Raw genomic sequence first — 16,294 nt, 5'->3', positions numbered from 1 at the left:
TCTGTGCCATGTACTACTTTAAACCCTGGAAATGTAGTAATGAATAAAATTCCTGCCCTAGAAACTATATTCTGCGTGGCAGGAGACAGGCAGCAAACAGAATTTATTAGGTAAAATGTTAGATGGTGATAAGGGTATGAAAAATAAAGCAGAGAGGAGGAGTGGGAATGGCAGCTGCCAAGAGTTCAAGTGTAGAAAGAAGTCATGGAAGATCCCCTAAGAAAATGTGCTTTGACCTTGACTCCATGGGCATGAATGATGAGCCATGTGGACACCTGAGGGGAGAATGGTTCAGACATCAGCAACAGTAAATGCAAAGGCCCTGAGGCAGGAGCATGCTGGGTGTGTTCTAGGAACAGTAATGAGGGCAGTGCCACTGGAGATAAGTAAGGAAGGAGTATATAGAGGGAAGAGCAGAGGGTAACTGGCTTAGCCAGTGAAATGGAAAACGAGTGAAAGATTTTGAGCAGAGGGGTAAAGATGATCTGACGTATGTTTCAGAAGGATGACTCTAGCTTTTGTGTGGAGAACACACTTAAAGGAGACAAGGATGGAAAGCAGGACAGAAGTCAGGAGGCTTCTGCGATAATTCAGCAGAGAGACAACGGTTGCTTGAACCAGGATGTTGAGAGTGGAGGTATCACAAAGACAGCTACTGTGGATAGCAGGGGAGATGGACCTCATCTCAGTAGTTAGGAGAGTGAGAAGGGTGGCAGCAGGATGGGGGAGGACTACTCAGGGTGAAGGGTGGGAGTGGACTACTCAGTGGGGAGATGGAAATTACAGCCTGGGGCAGTAGCGGGTCAGGAAAGGCTTCCAAGAGGAAGAAGAAGGCAAGACAAAAGCTGACTCACGTGTAAGGTGACCAGCTGTCCAGGTTTGCCCGGGACTGTCCTGGTTTGAACACTCCTCTGTCCCAGGTAAACGGGGATGGTTGGCCACTCTCCTGTGAGAGTTGTCTGGTGAAGCTGGAGAGGTTTGGAGAAGATGGGAGCGTTCTGGGGAGAGAAGACAGAACGTAAACATCTGAGAGGCAAGAGCGGGCAGTGCAGGGTAGGGAGTCAAGGAGAGGAGAAGGTACACAGGGCTCCAATGTGCACAGGTCTGTCACCGTAAGAATAGTGACACTGGTTTTGATGTCAGTGGAAGGATGTTAAGCAGTGACAGGTAACACTAATAACTTGGCAGTTTTATCCCTCATTTCAGTTCCTTCTTGTAAAAGAGATATATGCAACCCCCATCATTTATAAGTATCAGATGAAAAGTGGAAAGCAAGAAATCAATAAACAGAATAGGAAATAAATTTGTATCAAAACATTCCAGCTGAGGGTTGACTTGCCACTTGGAAGTCCTCCTGTCCTGTAAGGTCACGTTCCCTCTGAAACCAGTTTATTTTTTTCCTCATTTCCCTATTTGCATTATTGACATCATTATTTCCCTAGGTTCAAAATCTCAGAATCATGATTTTTATCTTCTTTCCTTGGTGATTCCATCAGCTACCAAGTCCTTATTTCTTTTTTCTTCAAAATAGCTTTCCTCAGTTTTTTACACTGCTGCCAGCCTGATTCAGGCTGTCTTTACGTTGTGCCTTGGCAGTGGGGACCAGAGGGTGTAGGGGGCTAGGGTAGGAGGATAGTGGGATTTGACCTCCCTGGGCTGCAGGCAATAAGGGAGTGTGTTTTCTGTAGGGAACTTAAAACCAGTCAATTTAAGGTCAATTTGTCTTGCAGCACTATTTACAATAGCCAAGACATGGAAGCAACTTTAGTGTCCCTCAACAGATGAATGGATATAAAAGATGTGGTACATATATACAATGGAATATTACTCAGATGTAAAAAAGAATGAAATAATGCCATTTGTAGCAACATGGATGGACCTAGAGATTATCATACTAAGTGAAGTAAGTCAGACAGAGAAAGACAAATACCGTATGATATCACTTATATGTGGAATCTAAAATATGACATAAATGAACTATCCATGAAACAGAAACAGACTCACAGACATAGGGAACAGACTTGTGGTTGTCAAGGGGGGGTGGGGAAGGACTGGATTGGGAGTTTGGGGTTAGCAGATGCAAACTATTATGTATAGGATGGATAAACAACAAGGTCTTACTGTATAACACAGGGAACTATATTCAGTATCCTGTGATAAACCATAATGTAAGAGAATAGGAAAAATAATATATATATACACATATATATGTATATATAGTTAAATGAGTCACTTTGCTGTACAGCAGAAACTAACACAACATTGTAAATCAACAATATCAATAAATAAATTTTTTAAAATGTTTTTAAAGGTCAATCTTCTTTGTATTATTTCTATGTGCCAGCAGTTAATGGCAATCATAAAATCTCCTCCCATCTGGAGCAGACCACTCCCACTTAACTGCCACCCCAGCCTCAAATCCTGTAATATTTTCTTTATTGGTATCCTGATTTCTCTCCTTTTCTTCCATTCCCTCGTGTGCCAGATTTGCTATGCAACTGCAGCAAAGAACCACCCATCGCTAGTTTCCCCAAACCTCAGAAACCTTCCTGAGGTTTATGGGATCAAGCCCCAATACCGCAGTCTAGCTTTTGGTCAAGCTCTTGGTAACCCGAAGCCAGCCTAACAGCTGAAGTTTATCTTATTACTCTGCATCTCAAACTCTCTTTGCTTTGAGAGTCTGTGTCACAAGAGCCATGGTTTCCTGCTGCATTAGCTGGGAGAAAAATTAGTTTGGAGATCCTAGCCCTAACAGAGACTGCTTGTGTGACCTTAAGCAAGTCACTTTCCCTCTAAGGGTCTCAGCATTCTTACTAGTCAAATTAGAATAATACCTGTAGAGCTGAAGTTGCAGGATTTCAGCAAGGGCCAAATGAGGTCACGGTTGTGAAAGCCTCCATCCACGTGAGCCATGATGACTGTTATAAGACATAGAGGTAATACTTGTCGCAGTAGTGGTTGCCATGGTTACAGTGCTGATGTTGATGGCAACGCAAGACTCTTTGTTTTTGTTGTCTATTTTACCTTTTGCCTCTTCTATCTTTGCCATTCCACGTCCAGCTCATCATTTACGGAACAGCTCTAGACCAACTCCCTCAAAAATTCTTCCTGAGCTATTTAAGCCTACTCTAAACTCTGCTCTCTTCAAAAATCTCCAAAACATACTTTCTTTGTGTTTGTATAGGTACCATGCTTATCATCTTTTATTGTGCAGCCTTCCCAACCTGGACTCTCAGCCCACCTCTTATATTTCTTTATCACCCCTCCTAATGCTGAACACACAACAGATGTTAAGCCACGACTTGTCAACATGAATGAATGAATGAATGAATGCACAGAGGCATCTCTTTTTTTAACCCCTTAAGGCAAAATATGCCGACAGTGCCCTCTGCTGCTAAACAATGATTCTGTGTTTCCTACACAGTGGAAAAGCAAGTGAGAGAATGTTTAGTGAAAGGAATAGGTGAAAATTGTTGTGCTTCTCAACATGCTGGGACAGAGAGGACCAGGAAAAGCCACTGAATTGTCCTGGTCCCGGGGAGCCTAGGAAGTCAGAAGGGCCAGATAATGTGGCTGCAGGAAAGGCGGGCATCTCCTTTCTAGACTGATGATTGACAGCCAGTTTGGAATTGAAATACCCTCTCGATTTTGCACAACAAATTTCTCTTCTCCTGTGCCCCTGCCCCAGCAATAAGTGTGTTATTTGGGGCCAGAGATAAATCTTAAATCTAATAGTGTGAAAATTAACTTTGAAGATTCCAAAATGCTTCATGGGAAAATTCATTAAAAAAAAATGTCATGAGAGCTGGAAAACATTGCTCGAGAGATCATAGTCCTATTCGTTTTCCTTCTGTTGAGGCATTCTGATATGGAAAAATTAACAATTGCCTTTTAATGATTGCCTGCTAAGTGCTTGGTGTTTTCCTTCTATTATCTCGATTAAATCTCGTGACAACTCATCAGATAGCTGAATGAAGACATTGAAAATGAGAGGATAAGAAATGTGGCCATTATCAGAGAGCTAGTAAGGTCAGCAAGGGTTTCCAAGTCTAGGAGGCATAAAATCTGAGCCTTCCCTGCTATTGTACACTGACTCCTGGGATGGGGCTCTGGACGAGGGGTCGGGCTACCTGGGAGTTGAGCTCAGATTCTACCAGTAACTTTCGTAGTAAAATTGAGTGAATAACTTCTTCTCTGGGCCTCAGTTTCCCCAACTCTAAAATAAGGGGTGCAAGACCAGATGCCCCCTAAGGACCCTTCCAACTTGCAGTCTGTTATTTGCAGCGATCTTCATTTGCTGAACTATAAATACAAACCCTTATTGTGACCATGATTCTCCCTTGTGTTTCCACCATAGGCTTGATCTCCCCAGTCTAACCAGATTTGAACAGTTCAGTGTGGACCGAACAATGACCACAAGCACTCTATGCTCAGCTTTGAGGACAATTCAGGTATCTTTCTACTTAATTTGTAAATCAGTCTGCATGTAAACGATGCATTTCATTTCCCCATAGAGTTCAAAGCATGATGGATATTCTAGGCTGGTTCCGAAGGCAGAGCAGTTTGAAGTTTCAGCATGCCAATTTGTCACATTTGACATATCTGACCCCCGGTCTTTAAGTGTTTTGGTGGGCAATGTGTCCCGGGTTGGTGGGCACACCTCGGTAGAGAAGGGGTCCCCAGGAACAACATCTCCCTGTCGGAGTGGTGCTGAGCCTTTGAAGTGGATCACTGGTGCTTCAAAGCAAAGTTCATGGTACAGGAAGCAACATCAGATGTACTTTTATTACCCTTAGAGACAAAAAAAAACATTACTCAGAAGCCAAACGTCTGGAAGAAAAATCTGTACCCTGTGCTCAGCCCTGCAGCTTGGAAGTTCAGAGACGATTCCGAGTGTTCCTCGTGAGGAAACCGGAGTGTGCTGGAGCAGAGCTGGAATCAGACCTGGTACCCTCAGAGCAGTGGTAACAACCATCTTGCTGAAGACAGGAGCCTCCTTCTGGATTTCCACTGGGGTGTGGAGGAGTGGGGAGACCTGGAATCAGATCAGCTCACAGTAATTCCTCCGGCCTCCTAGCTTTTCAGAAAAAATGATCAGAACTGCAAAACATCCTTAGAGAGTACAACCGCTTGTTTTTTATTTGGGAAACTGACATCTATCAATACTATGACTTTGACTTAAGTCAATTTATTCGTCTGCTCTTTTTCCCTCTGTGTGAATAATGGTCCCGTCTCCTGGGATATTGTGAAACACTTAGTGACCACAATGCTAAACAACGAAGGAAAATGGAACATTCTCCAGGAATCTTGACTCTGTGTAGTCAACGGAGGTCCCACAATGCCTTCGTGCCTGTTCTTCACTTGAAGTAGCTAAAGGTAGAATAAACTGCAAATTAAGACTTCTCAGAACCCAACTGTGCTAAAAAAAATGTTGTTATAACTTTATCTTGGATACTGAGAGGAAAAAATACTGAATAGCATTTATTTAATTACCAGTAATAACTCCAAATAAGTATAATTCTGATTCATATTATCTTGTGAGGAAAGCGTATTACTTATGCCCCATTAATGCCTGTTCGAGATGGTTTGCTTCCAAGGAACCCCAAAGATTCTGAAACTCTGTTCCCTGTTTGACATTGAAAGAGATGTCCTTACTAAAACATTCCACAGCTTTCTGGTTTCACCATAAGTTTGACTGATTTACCAGATGCTTTAGGCTTTGCAGAAAACACTCCTGAATATCATCAGATGGGCTGGAATATTGTCATTATTCCTATTTCTAAGATGAAAGTGTAAGAATTTGAGACAGTGGACTGGCCCTGGGGCATATGGGCTAAAAGCTTTCTTGGACCCCCGGGCAGAGGGCAGTGCCGCTGGGTGACCTCATTGCCCAGCACCTGAATGATGGGGTTCCCCTCAGCTTTTTCTGATGCCGGCTGGGGCTCTGCTTTTCAGCAGGAAGCCTGGTCCTCAGCGGCTTAACTCCACCCACTTACATAAACCTCCTCACAACGGAATAAAATAAAACGTTTAAATTGGTATTCATGTGGATTTTCTTTTTAATTTATTTATTTTTTAAATTTTTTTAAACATCTTTATTGGAGTATAATTGCTTTACAATGGTGTGTTAGTTTCTGCTTTATAACAAAGTGAATCAGTTATACATATATATATATGTTACCATATCTCTTCCCTCTTGTGTCTCCCTCCCACCCTCCTTATCCCACCCCTCTAGGTGGTCACAAAGCACCGAGCTGATCTCCCTGTGCTATGCGGCTGCTTCCCACTAGCTATCTATTTTACGTTTGGTAGTGTATATATGTCCATGCCACTCTCTCACTTTGTCCCAGCTTACCCTTCCCCCTCCCCGTGTCCTCAAGGCCATTCTCTACTAGGTCTGTGTCTTTATTCCCATCTTTCATGTGGGTTTTCACAGCATTCATTAACATGCTTTCCCAGAAAAATTTGTAGTAAAGATCCTACCCCACCCCACCTTCAAAACACCAACTTTAAAATAAACTCTCCAACTTTTCTGAAAATTTAATATTTTAGAACCCAAGAAACTACTGAGTTCAAATTCAACCACTTTTTCAGTTGAGGACATTGTGGCTCATTTCTGCTTACTGGTGACAGACAGGCACTCAAGACCCAGCTTAACTGCCACCTTCTCTGCAAAGCCTTCCCTGTCTCCAGCCACTCCCTTCTCGGAACTCACATGGCCTTTTTCTCGTACCTGCCTCTATCATAACCCTTCTGTCACCGCACTTAACCTCATTTTATATTTTTCATCAGGTTACATCTACTTTTTCCACTGTACTTCGAATTTCTTAAAGGAAGGGATGAAATCATGCTTATTTTGGAATCCCTCTCTAAACCCACTACTAAGTAACAATGTCTAAGGAATGAATTCATGCATGACCAGAGCTTTCCTATACCTCCTTCGCTGCGCCTGTTCCTTTTCTCTGCTTACAAAATGAAGATTGCACTGATGTGTCTCTTAAGATAATTATGTACTTACGTATGACTGCCAAGTGCTTCAAGATCATAAAAAAGCTTTATAAATGCCAACCATGATTACAACCCTTTGAAACAATGGGATATATGATTTACAGGTGGAAAAAGATGAGACATAACAGGTAATCCTTCTTGTCTGATCCCCACTTTTATCCCCACCCACCAACAGATAGTAATTCAGAGGCAACAATGCCAGCTTAGGAAGAAGGAGGAGGGTTTAACTGGGGTCTAGATAGGATTTCCAGGGCCTTTTTAGGTACCTCTGTCATGAGGGAAGTTACCTGAATCTGACAAGACGGGCCAAGGGCAAGAGTTCCCAGAAAGATGGATGACACCCAATTCCCAGTTTCAAGAGAGGACTCGGATAAAGAAGGCAGTTGGGTTGGCCCTTCCAAAGCAGAAGATGGTTTAGAGAAGGACTATTAAGGTGGAAATGTTGTCAAACTCTGCTCTATCCTCAACCACCGGTAACCTAACAGGGAAAGAAAGGGCGAGACTTATCTTGTTCACCCTCTCTCCAGGTGTATCACAGCAAGTGACCAGAAAATGTGTGTTGTATATTGAATTAACAGAGCATTCAGATTTTCCTCCCTAGCAATGTGTGTCAGGAGAAGAGGGGGCCGGAACATTTTGTTTGGCTATTTTTCTGGTGGGCTCTTCATAAGATCTTTCAAGAAACTATTGAGTTCAAATGCCATAGTTTCAGAGGTGAGTTACTGAAAAGCCAGCTTTTCACAGAGCTGATGCCATCCATCGTAGAGCAAGGCAGGATCAGTGATCAGATTGTTCCAGACTTGACGTTGTCTGGCCTCCGAGGTCAGAAGCAGGCAGAGAAAACACCGTGATTTACCCGGGGAGGTGGGAATGAGGAGGCTCTGACAGCAGGAGCCTGCAGCTCCAACCCAGCAGTGAGCTCCAACGGTGGTGGATGTTATGTGCCTCGATGTGCCTGAAGAAGTCGCCCAGGTCCAAAACAGAACAGGCCCTTGGGTCTTATGTTGGAAACATCAAATTATCCGGGGGTAGAAGATTTGCAGGTGGGATGAGGGGCTGTCTGGGGAGGTCACTTCACATCACAGGCTTCTTGGCAGGATGTAGCCAGGGATCCAATCTAACTTGGATGGGTCCAATCTAACTTGCGGTTTGGGAGTTTCTGCAAGTGGCTCCTGTCTCCCGGAAGAGTTTTGGATGTGGGAACAGTTCAACTTTTTCTCACTTCTCAGCTGTACCATTGTCGAGTCACCTTGGGATGTTTCATTCTTTGGCATCAAGAACTAGTGAGGTGGCCCTCATTACCTCCTTTCTTGACGTCAGTGAGTGAGTTGTTCCCCATGGCTGTCTTATGTGAAATAATTCAGCATTTGTACTTCAATTAAAACTCATAGGTATATATTATTAAATGGTACTGACTCATTCCACGGTTTCTCCTCAGCTGAAGAAGTGCCAGAAAATGCTATGCACAAAGCAATGGTGAAGACTGTGTGTCTCATACGTCCAAGGAGACCACTCTGTCCTGTGTCGGGGTTTTCTCAAGAAGAAATTGAAGTTCCAGATTCTCTCTGCCTTAGAGGGAGAGGAAAATGGCACCTGACTAGAAACTGCTTCCCTTCTTCCCTTTTGTGAGTTTCATAAAAGCAGGGCCAGGCACCCAGAATTTGCTTCATTGAATTAGGCAACCATAATCAAAACCTCTCAGAAGAGATACGCACGGGAGATATGCCTTCACACGTCAGCAGGGAAATAGAGGAGGAGAAAAAGTTTAGATTTTATAAAAATCTAACTCTGTTCTTTACATGAATGTGCTATTTTATATTAAATATGCCTGGGAGCAAACAAGCTGGCACTTTATTTCTTCCCTCCTGTTCAAAAGACCGTGCTTCTGCCTCAGACATGGACACTCCAAGCCCAGGGAGCACAGGCTCTGACTTCTCTTCACTGCTCTCCGTTTCCTCATCTGCAAAATGGGCATCATAGTCTGGGCCTGGAACAGCTCCTGGGGTTCCTAGTGTGAGAACCTGTTCTGCGTCATAAACATTCAATACAACAATACAGGTGAAAAAAAAGCTCTGTAAAACTGCAGGCTTTGGGCTTCCCTGGTGGCGCAGTGGTTAAGAATCTGCCTGCCAATGCAGGGGACACGGGTTCGAGCCCTGGTCTGGGAAGATCCCACGTGCCGCGGAGCAACTAGACCCGTGAGCCACAACTACTGAGCCTGCGCGTCTGGAGCCTGTGCTCCGCAACAAGAGAGGCCGCGACAGTGAGAGGCCCGCTCACCGCGATGAAGAGTGGCCCCCGCTCGCCGCAACCAGAGAAAGCCCTCGCACAGAAACGAAGACCCAACACAGCCAAAAATAAATAAATTAATTAATTAATTAATTAAAAAAAAAAAAACCACTGCAGGCTTTTTACACAAGGGATAGTCATCAAGACAAGTGGTAGTTCTCCAAGTGATATCGATGAAGAGTCCTAGACTTGGAGTCATAAAAATTGGGCTTCTTAGCCTAGGTTGCCTCAAGCACATACAGTACTTTTAAGTGAATTAGAAAAAGGCACCCCTTGTGGAAACAGTCCTGCAGGTCTGTGGATTGATGAGCAAGTAGCATTTTGGGGCCAAATAGAAAAAGGCACCCCTTCCTCTAGTGGACGCTGCCCTGTGCCTGGATTCTCCTATTCAATTCAGCAGCCCTGGCTCTTCCTGCTTAAATTCTGGAACCACACAATCATTTTTATTACCTCTGAGCCTCCTTTTCCTTCCAGACAGATAGAGTTGAATTGTGATTTCTATGACCTCCTTGAGCTCTAAAAACGACAAAAATTCTAATGAGCTTTCCCATCCTTCTACACAAGGGGCTAGACATCACGTAGATTGAAATTTCTGAGCTTGATCTTTTAAAAATAGTCTGATGACACTCCGTAATATTTGAATGAAATTGTGTATGGTTTGATGTGGGGCAGATTAAAACATAAATGCTTGAGAGAATACGTGATGTCCCAGGTAGAACCGGACATGGGTAGCCTGCCAAACAGGAATAACGACTCTGTTGTCAGCAAGGAAACAAGATGGGGATCTACCCCAATGCCCATCTATCGAGGTCTCTGCTCATTGTCTGTGGGGCTGAATGGCAGTCAGTGCTGGAGTCCTAGGCTCTCCCAGAGCATCCAGGAAGCGCGGGCTGCAAGGAGCCAAAGACTGTTTTCTTTGTTGACGCCTTGTTGCCCGAAAACAGAAATTAGATCCTTGGCCAGAACCTCCTATCAGCAAATCTGAGTGCCAGCAAATGCTTCTCAGTAAGAGAGCAGACAAATAGCAACCTCCCTTTCCAAAGTTCAGGGATTTTCAGCCCTAAAATTAGGTTTCAAGTTTTAAAATCACACATACACATAATGGAACCATTCACAATTCTGAAAAAGTTGGTAGAAGTAAATTTGGTTGTATTTGTGAATATTTTTAAAATCAGTTTTATGGTTTGTTTCGTTTTAGCTTTGCTTTGTATTTAGAGCAAGAGGGAGGGCTTTTGGAAACAATTACAGCCAATGATGTCATTTTCAGAGAAGGAAACCGAAGCCCAGAAAGGGAAAGAGAGTAGCTCCAGGTCACACAGCAGAGCATATTCGATCAGGCTGGGATTATAATCTGACGCTCTTTTCACTCTCCCATGATGAAAATGCAATCAGAAGGTTGGGTGAAAAACAGATGGCACATAAATCATTATGACTCAATTTTTCAGTTTCAAAGGATGAATGTTCTTACCACTACCCAAGATCATAAATGGCAGAAAGTAAATGTGATTTTAAGAAAATGCTTTTATCCGTTGGTTTTCTTAAGGGCTACAACCTCTACCACTGCCCATCACAGAGGCAGATGATCTCGCATGGGTTAGTGGAACAGACCCCCTCGGCTAGAACAACCCCAGTCCCCACCCCCCAAAACATTGTCTTTGCAGTGTCTTCCTTAGAATTCACACCAAGGACCAGATGTTCTCTGCATTAACACCTGTTTGCTAACCAGCTCTGTTTCTTCAGAAGTAATGCTCCCACCTTCCTTGCAGCCCCCAAGCACCTGCCAGCAAAACTAGCCATGGCCCAGTATTACCCCGGGTGGTCCCCAAAGCTCCTGGGGGATCCCAAAACCATTACCTGGAGACAAACGAAACATTTGGGAGAAGAAAAATAAACACCAAATATTAAAAGAAGGCTCCCTTTATTTAAAAAATCAGATACAAGCACTAAAATCCATGAGCTGGAGAGCACCAAAGGGACCCCCAAAATATATGCAGATGGAGAGCGGAATCCATCCAAAATCATTTTCTTCTTCCTGAAGAACACAACACACCTTCTCAACAGTGGACCCCACTCTCCCCATGGCAACGTGGCCATGGTGCCCTGATTCAGGTGCGATTAAAGATTTCCTTCCAAAGTCACTGGGATGAAGAGCCATTCCACTCCAACCCCCGTACAACCTTTTTAAAGACACAACTCCTCGGGCAGTCCTTTCTGGCACCCGGCTGGAGGGCGAACGGAAGTTTCCAGTGTAAGGGCGCTCTCTGCTGAAAACACCAGAGTCAAAAACTCCACCCGGGCCCTGGGAAGGCTGAGCTCCTCCGTCTCATGCAGTCGTCATCAGAGTCATTCCTTTGCAGAGCCTGGGGGCCCTCAAGCCAGCAATACCTGAAGCAGTTCTGACCTCACCAGAGACTCCTCAGAGTTAAACTCATGGCCATCAGCCCTGGGGGAGATGGTGGCTGAAAGGCACAGAGCCAGGAAGGCCTTCTGAGTCCAAATCACATGCTAACTTTAGAAGTGGGCATGTCTGGGAACTGTTGTTTCGCCAAGAATGGACTTACTCTTTCTGCTTGAGTTTTAGGATCTACAGCAAATGAATTGTGTGTGTGTGTGTGTGTGTGTGTGTGTGTGTGTGTGTGTGTGTGTGTATGTGGTGGGGAGGGCGTGACTGGGCTTTGAGAGATGACCTGCTGAAAAACCAAGACAGAAAGACTGAGAGGGGCAAAGCAAGCATCCTTAGGCACAGAAGGGAGATCTGGTGACTCATATTAACCTGTTAATTTATACCGTGGCTCTGTACAAAAATAAAAAGGTTCTCATAAGATTAACAATTTAAATAAATATCTGATAGAATACTCTTTTTCTCATTTTTATAGCTCATCTTTGGGGTTGATATTTGGTTTGTGCTTCCCTTGCTGTTCTTGATCCAGGATCGCGATCACTTCATCGGCCTGTATTCGCTCCTGCAAAAAAGACAATTTACACATTGCTGTGACAAGCATAATAATCAGTGGCAGAAGCTTCCTCAACACTTCCAGGCATCCATCTGTACATGGATGGGTGCTAAATCTGGCTAAGAAGGAAACCTCATCTCCATCCCTACCCGGGTGCCTTCTCTTGACTTCCCTATGTCCTGAGCAATTACTTTCCAAGATTTCTCTCTTGCCAAGAAATCTTGTATATTCAACTGCTGACTTCCCTTGCTACTTTGTGGTCCCACAGAGATCTCCGATTCAGTTCTCCAGGTCAGTGTTCAAGCTGAATTCACCATGTTCTCCCCCACAGACCTACTCTGTCCTCTTCACATATTTCTTCTCTCAGTAAAGACCACCACTGCTCACCCATTTGCCCCAAAAGCCTGACCAGGGTTTCTTGGATCTGACAAATCACCAGTCCTCTCTGTTCTGCCTCCTGTTTCTGCCCCCTTTTTTTTTCAGTGCACATACTGTTGCCTTACTTTAGGCCAGTGTTTCTTAACCTTGGCACGGCTGACGTCTTGGAGCAGAGAACTCTCTGCTGTGTGGGCTGTCCTGTGCATTGTAGGATGTTTAGCGGCATCTCTGGCTTCTGCCTACTACAGGTAACCAGTGGCACATGCCCGGCCCCAAGTCGTGACAGCCAAAAATGTCTCTAAGTGTTGCCAAATGTGCCCTACAGGACGCAAAACCGCTCCTGCTTGAGGACCATGGGTTTACCCTCTCATCATCTCTTAACTCACTTACTGCGGCAGTTTCCAAATTGATCTGTTTCACACCTCCTCCCACGTGCTCCTGACGGACTCTCTGCACTTGAATCATGACCCCCACCCTTTCCTGCTCACTGCTCACAACCCTCACGTGGGTTCCCATTGCTCGACGCTCCAGGTCCGACCTTCTTGATGTGCTTATAAGGACTCTGACTTTTCTCTCTTCTTCAGCTCGCCTTGCCTTCCCCTCTCGCCTCACCTTACGTTCCACCTTCCTGACTTACCGCAAGGTCTCTGCATGCAGCACTCTGAGAAGGACTTCCTCATCCTACTCCAGGTTAAGTGCCCCTAGGCTTTAAAGGATGCTTCCATTGCATCCTAGGCTTTCTCTTATCCCCACACTAATCCTTCAACAGGCCCAGCTGGTCTACCTCCAAATGGCATCTCCAATCACCCACATCTTTTCACCTTCTTTATCATGACTCTAGTCTACGACGTGTTAGCTACAGTAATCTTTCCTATCCTGTAACTCCTGGGACTGGAGGAGGTGAGGACGGAATATGGCTTCCCCCCTACAGTTAGGGTAGAATTCATATTTCTTGAGCAGCTTGTCCAGTCTGATCGCCGCCTCCTCTGTGCCCTCTTTTCAGCCCGCTCTCCGCCTCGCATACCATGTTCTGGCCACCCTGGCTTTCTTTGCTTCTTGACTGTTCTGTGTTCCTTCTTGTCTCTGGGCCTTTACAACCTCTTCTCCCCCTGGAATACTCCTCCCAAGACCTTTACCATGGTTAGCTTCTTCTTGTCACTTGTCTGGAGGCCCCTCACACTTCACCCCCGGCTCCTTTTTACTCTCAGATCAGTTGCCTTGCTCTCTTTCCCACACATCATTTCTCACTATCTGAAAATCCCTCAATTATTTATTCTTTTACTTATTTGTTGTCTTTTTTCACTAGAAGGTAAGCTCTAGTGAAAGCAGGGAGTCTTGTCATGTTTGGTCACTGTTGTATTTCCTGTGTCCAGAAAAGCTACAGACATTTGGCAAGGGAGTATTATAGCTGATGAATAAATACAGAGGTGGATGAAGGGCTGTCCCTGTCTAAAATGTCTCTCCCTAAGGAAATCGTGCTCATCTTGTAAGGCTCATATCAAATGCCATCTCCTCAATGAAGCCTTTCCTGGTTTCCTCTTTCTATCCCCTAAACACCATGCATTTTTTTTAATTAATTAATTTTATTTTTAGCTGCATCTCGTCTTAGTTGCTGCATGCGGGATCTTTCATTGCAGTGTGCTGGCTCTTCGTTGTGGCGTGCAGGCTCTCTAGTTGTGACCCGTGTGCTCAGTAGTTGTGGCGCATGGGCTTAGTTGCCCTGTGGCATGTGAGATCTTAGTTCCCCAGCCAGGGATTGAACCAGTGTCCCCTGCATTGCAGGACGGATTCTTAACCACTGGACCATGAGGGAAGTCCCCACCATGCATTTTTGCCTCTAATAATTCCTACTGAACTTTGCTATGCTTTTATTACTCAGGCTCCTGTATTATCTCTTCACTTTGACTTTAAGCTCCCTGAAAATAAAAGTTATGTCTTATCTAGTTTGTATCTCCTATAGGTAGTCCCTAGCACAATGTCCAGCATAGTAAGTTATAAAAAGAACTATTTTATGACTTGAAAACAAAGCCTCTTGTATTCAAGAGCTTGTAATTGAGCGTGATGTTGACCAAAAGGCACCTACAAGGACCAAATATACTAAATAACAGAAAACTAAATTGCCTTGATGTCCAAATAAAATGGGTATTACTTTTATGAATATGGGGAGAACATCTTGCTGATTAGCAAACTGATGTAGATATAAAATGTTGCAATCTGAATGCACAGGAGACTGTTGTCATGTACGTCCTGAAAGGAAAGATGTTTAAGAGCTGCAAGTCTCTATACAAGGAACTGAAGCTTCTAATATTGGGCATCCTTACCGGTGTATGTTGCTAAATACTCCTTGAGAATTCAGTGCCTTTAAAGTAATCTATAATGAGCATGGAAGTCTGCCAGTTCTGATGATGTATTGATAGGCAGGCTTTCTTTGCCCAGGGATTCAACCTGAGAGTAGATGCCTAACTCAGGGACTCTGAAGTTTTTTTGCACATTGAAATCACCTGGGAAGCTTTTAAAACTTCCGACACTCAGGTTACAGCCCAAACCAATTAACCCAGAATTTCCAAGGGTGGTAGACAAAATGTCGATAGTCAGTAAAGATCGCCAGTTGATTCCAATGTGGAGCAAAGTCTGGGAATCACATCATAGGCAAAATGTTCTAGCAGTTGCCTCAGAGGCGCTGGTCATTTTCTTCTGTGACCACTAGATGTCGCCACAGCCTGGAGAGTGAAGAATTTTCCTAACACTGTACTTTCCAGGTTAGCAAGGCTCAAAGAGAACTTTGTGTTAGCTTATTTTGATATAAAAAATATCTTGGAAGAGAGGGCTGAGGTAATGAATAATAAAACAGGTTAAATGTTTATTGAATTAAACACTAAAGAGAAAAAAAGGCGAGGCAGTTTTTCAACAATGTGATAGCTGCTCTGCGTACTCAGGTACCTAGGTTCCTTAGTCCAGAAGGAGTGATGTGGAGGAACGCTGACATTTTGGATGTGGAGAAACGCTGACATTTTGGATGTGGAGACACAGGAGGAGAGAGGAATTACAGGTGAAGGAGACTGCTCAGTCCCCAGTGAAGTTTTCAGATTTCTCCCTGCTCTGCTCCCTCTGTCAGGACCATTCTTTTCTCTTTCTGTGCCTGGCTATCGTCCTCTGCTCTCTTAGGATTGCGCTTATATACGTAAGTCTTCCTTGCTATCCCCCTGCAAACGCAGACTGCTGTCTTCTCCCCGTCATTTCCTTTTCAGCCTTTCTAAGCTCCTCGTGGTCAAAGCTATGCTTTGTTCAACTGTGTACCCCCAGGGCCTACCTAGTGGAGTTTTCCAGGCACATAGTAGATCTTCCATAAACATTTGTGAAATATATGAAAGAATGCTTAGGGGATATGACCTAAAAACTGAGTCAGCTTTGACGGCAAAAAGTATATGAGAAAGAGAAATTCATTTTAAAGTTTCTGATGAAATTGGATCCAATTTAGGGATGTAAAGAGGAAATTTGGTTAGAATGCCATTTTCAAGACTAGAATTTCATAGCTTCATGAAGACTCAAGGCTGGAGGAGACTTCGAAGTCGTCCGGTTTAAGCCTTGCCATGAAGTTTCGGGTTCAGGTTCAGCGTTCCATGCCAAGCAGTTGCTGAGGCTTTGATTGGAGCCGTCCAGTGACA

The 16,294-nt window shown here is 44.2% G+C and overlaps 1 protein-coding gene and 1 pseudogene across 2 annotated transcripts in view; one reads left to right on the top strand and one right to left on the bottom strand.

The window, feature by feature from the left end:
* The window catches only part of LOC309629339 (craniofacial development protein 1 pseudogene), a 368,808-nt pseudogene that overhangs the window by 43,778 nt on the left and 308,736 nt on the right, over positions 1-16,294 (top strand). The window lies entirely within an intron of this gene.
* The window catches only part of P3H2 (prolyl 3-hydroxylase 2), a 154,182-nt gene continuing 149,086 nt past the window's right edge, over positions 11,199-16,294 (bottom strand). Inside the window, exon 15 of the mRNA XM_082393222.1 lies at positions 11,199-12,260. Within this exon, the coding sequence (XP_082249348.1) occupies positions 12,168-12,260 (93 nt within the window). The 3' untranslated portion in view covers positions 11,199-12,167. The remainder of the gene's footprint in view (positions 12,261-16,294) is intronic.

This window comes from Balaenoptera borealis, assembly GCF_965194805.1.
Source record: "Balaenoptera borealis genome assembly, chromosome: 5".
NCBI classification, from domain to species: domain Eukaryota; kingdom Metazoa; phylum Chordata; class Mammalia; order Artiodactyla; family Balaenopteridae; genus Balaenoptera; species Balaenoptera borealis.
The sequence above is the reverse complement of the archived record's forward strand: the minus strand, read 5'-3'. Positions and strand labels throughout refer to the sequence as shown.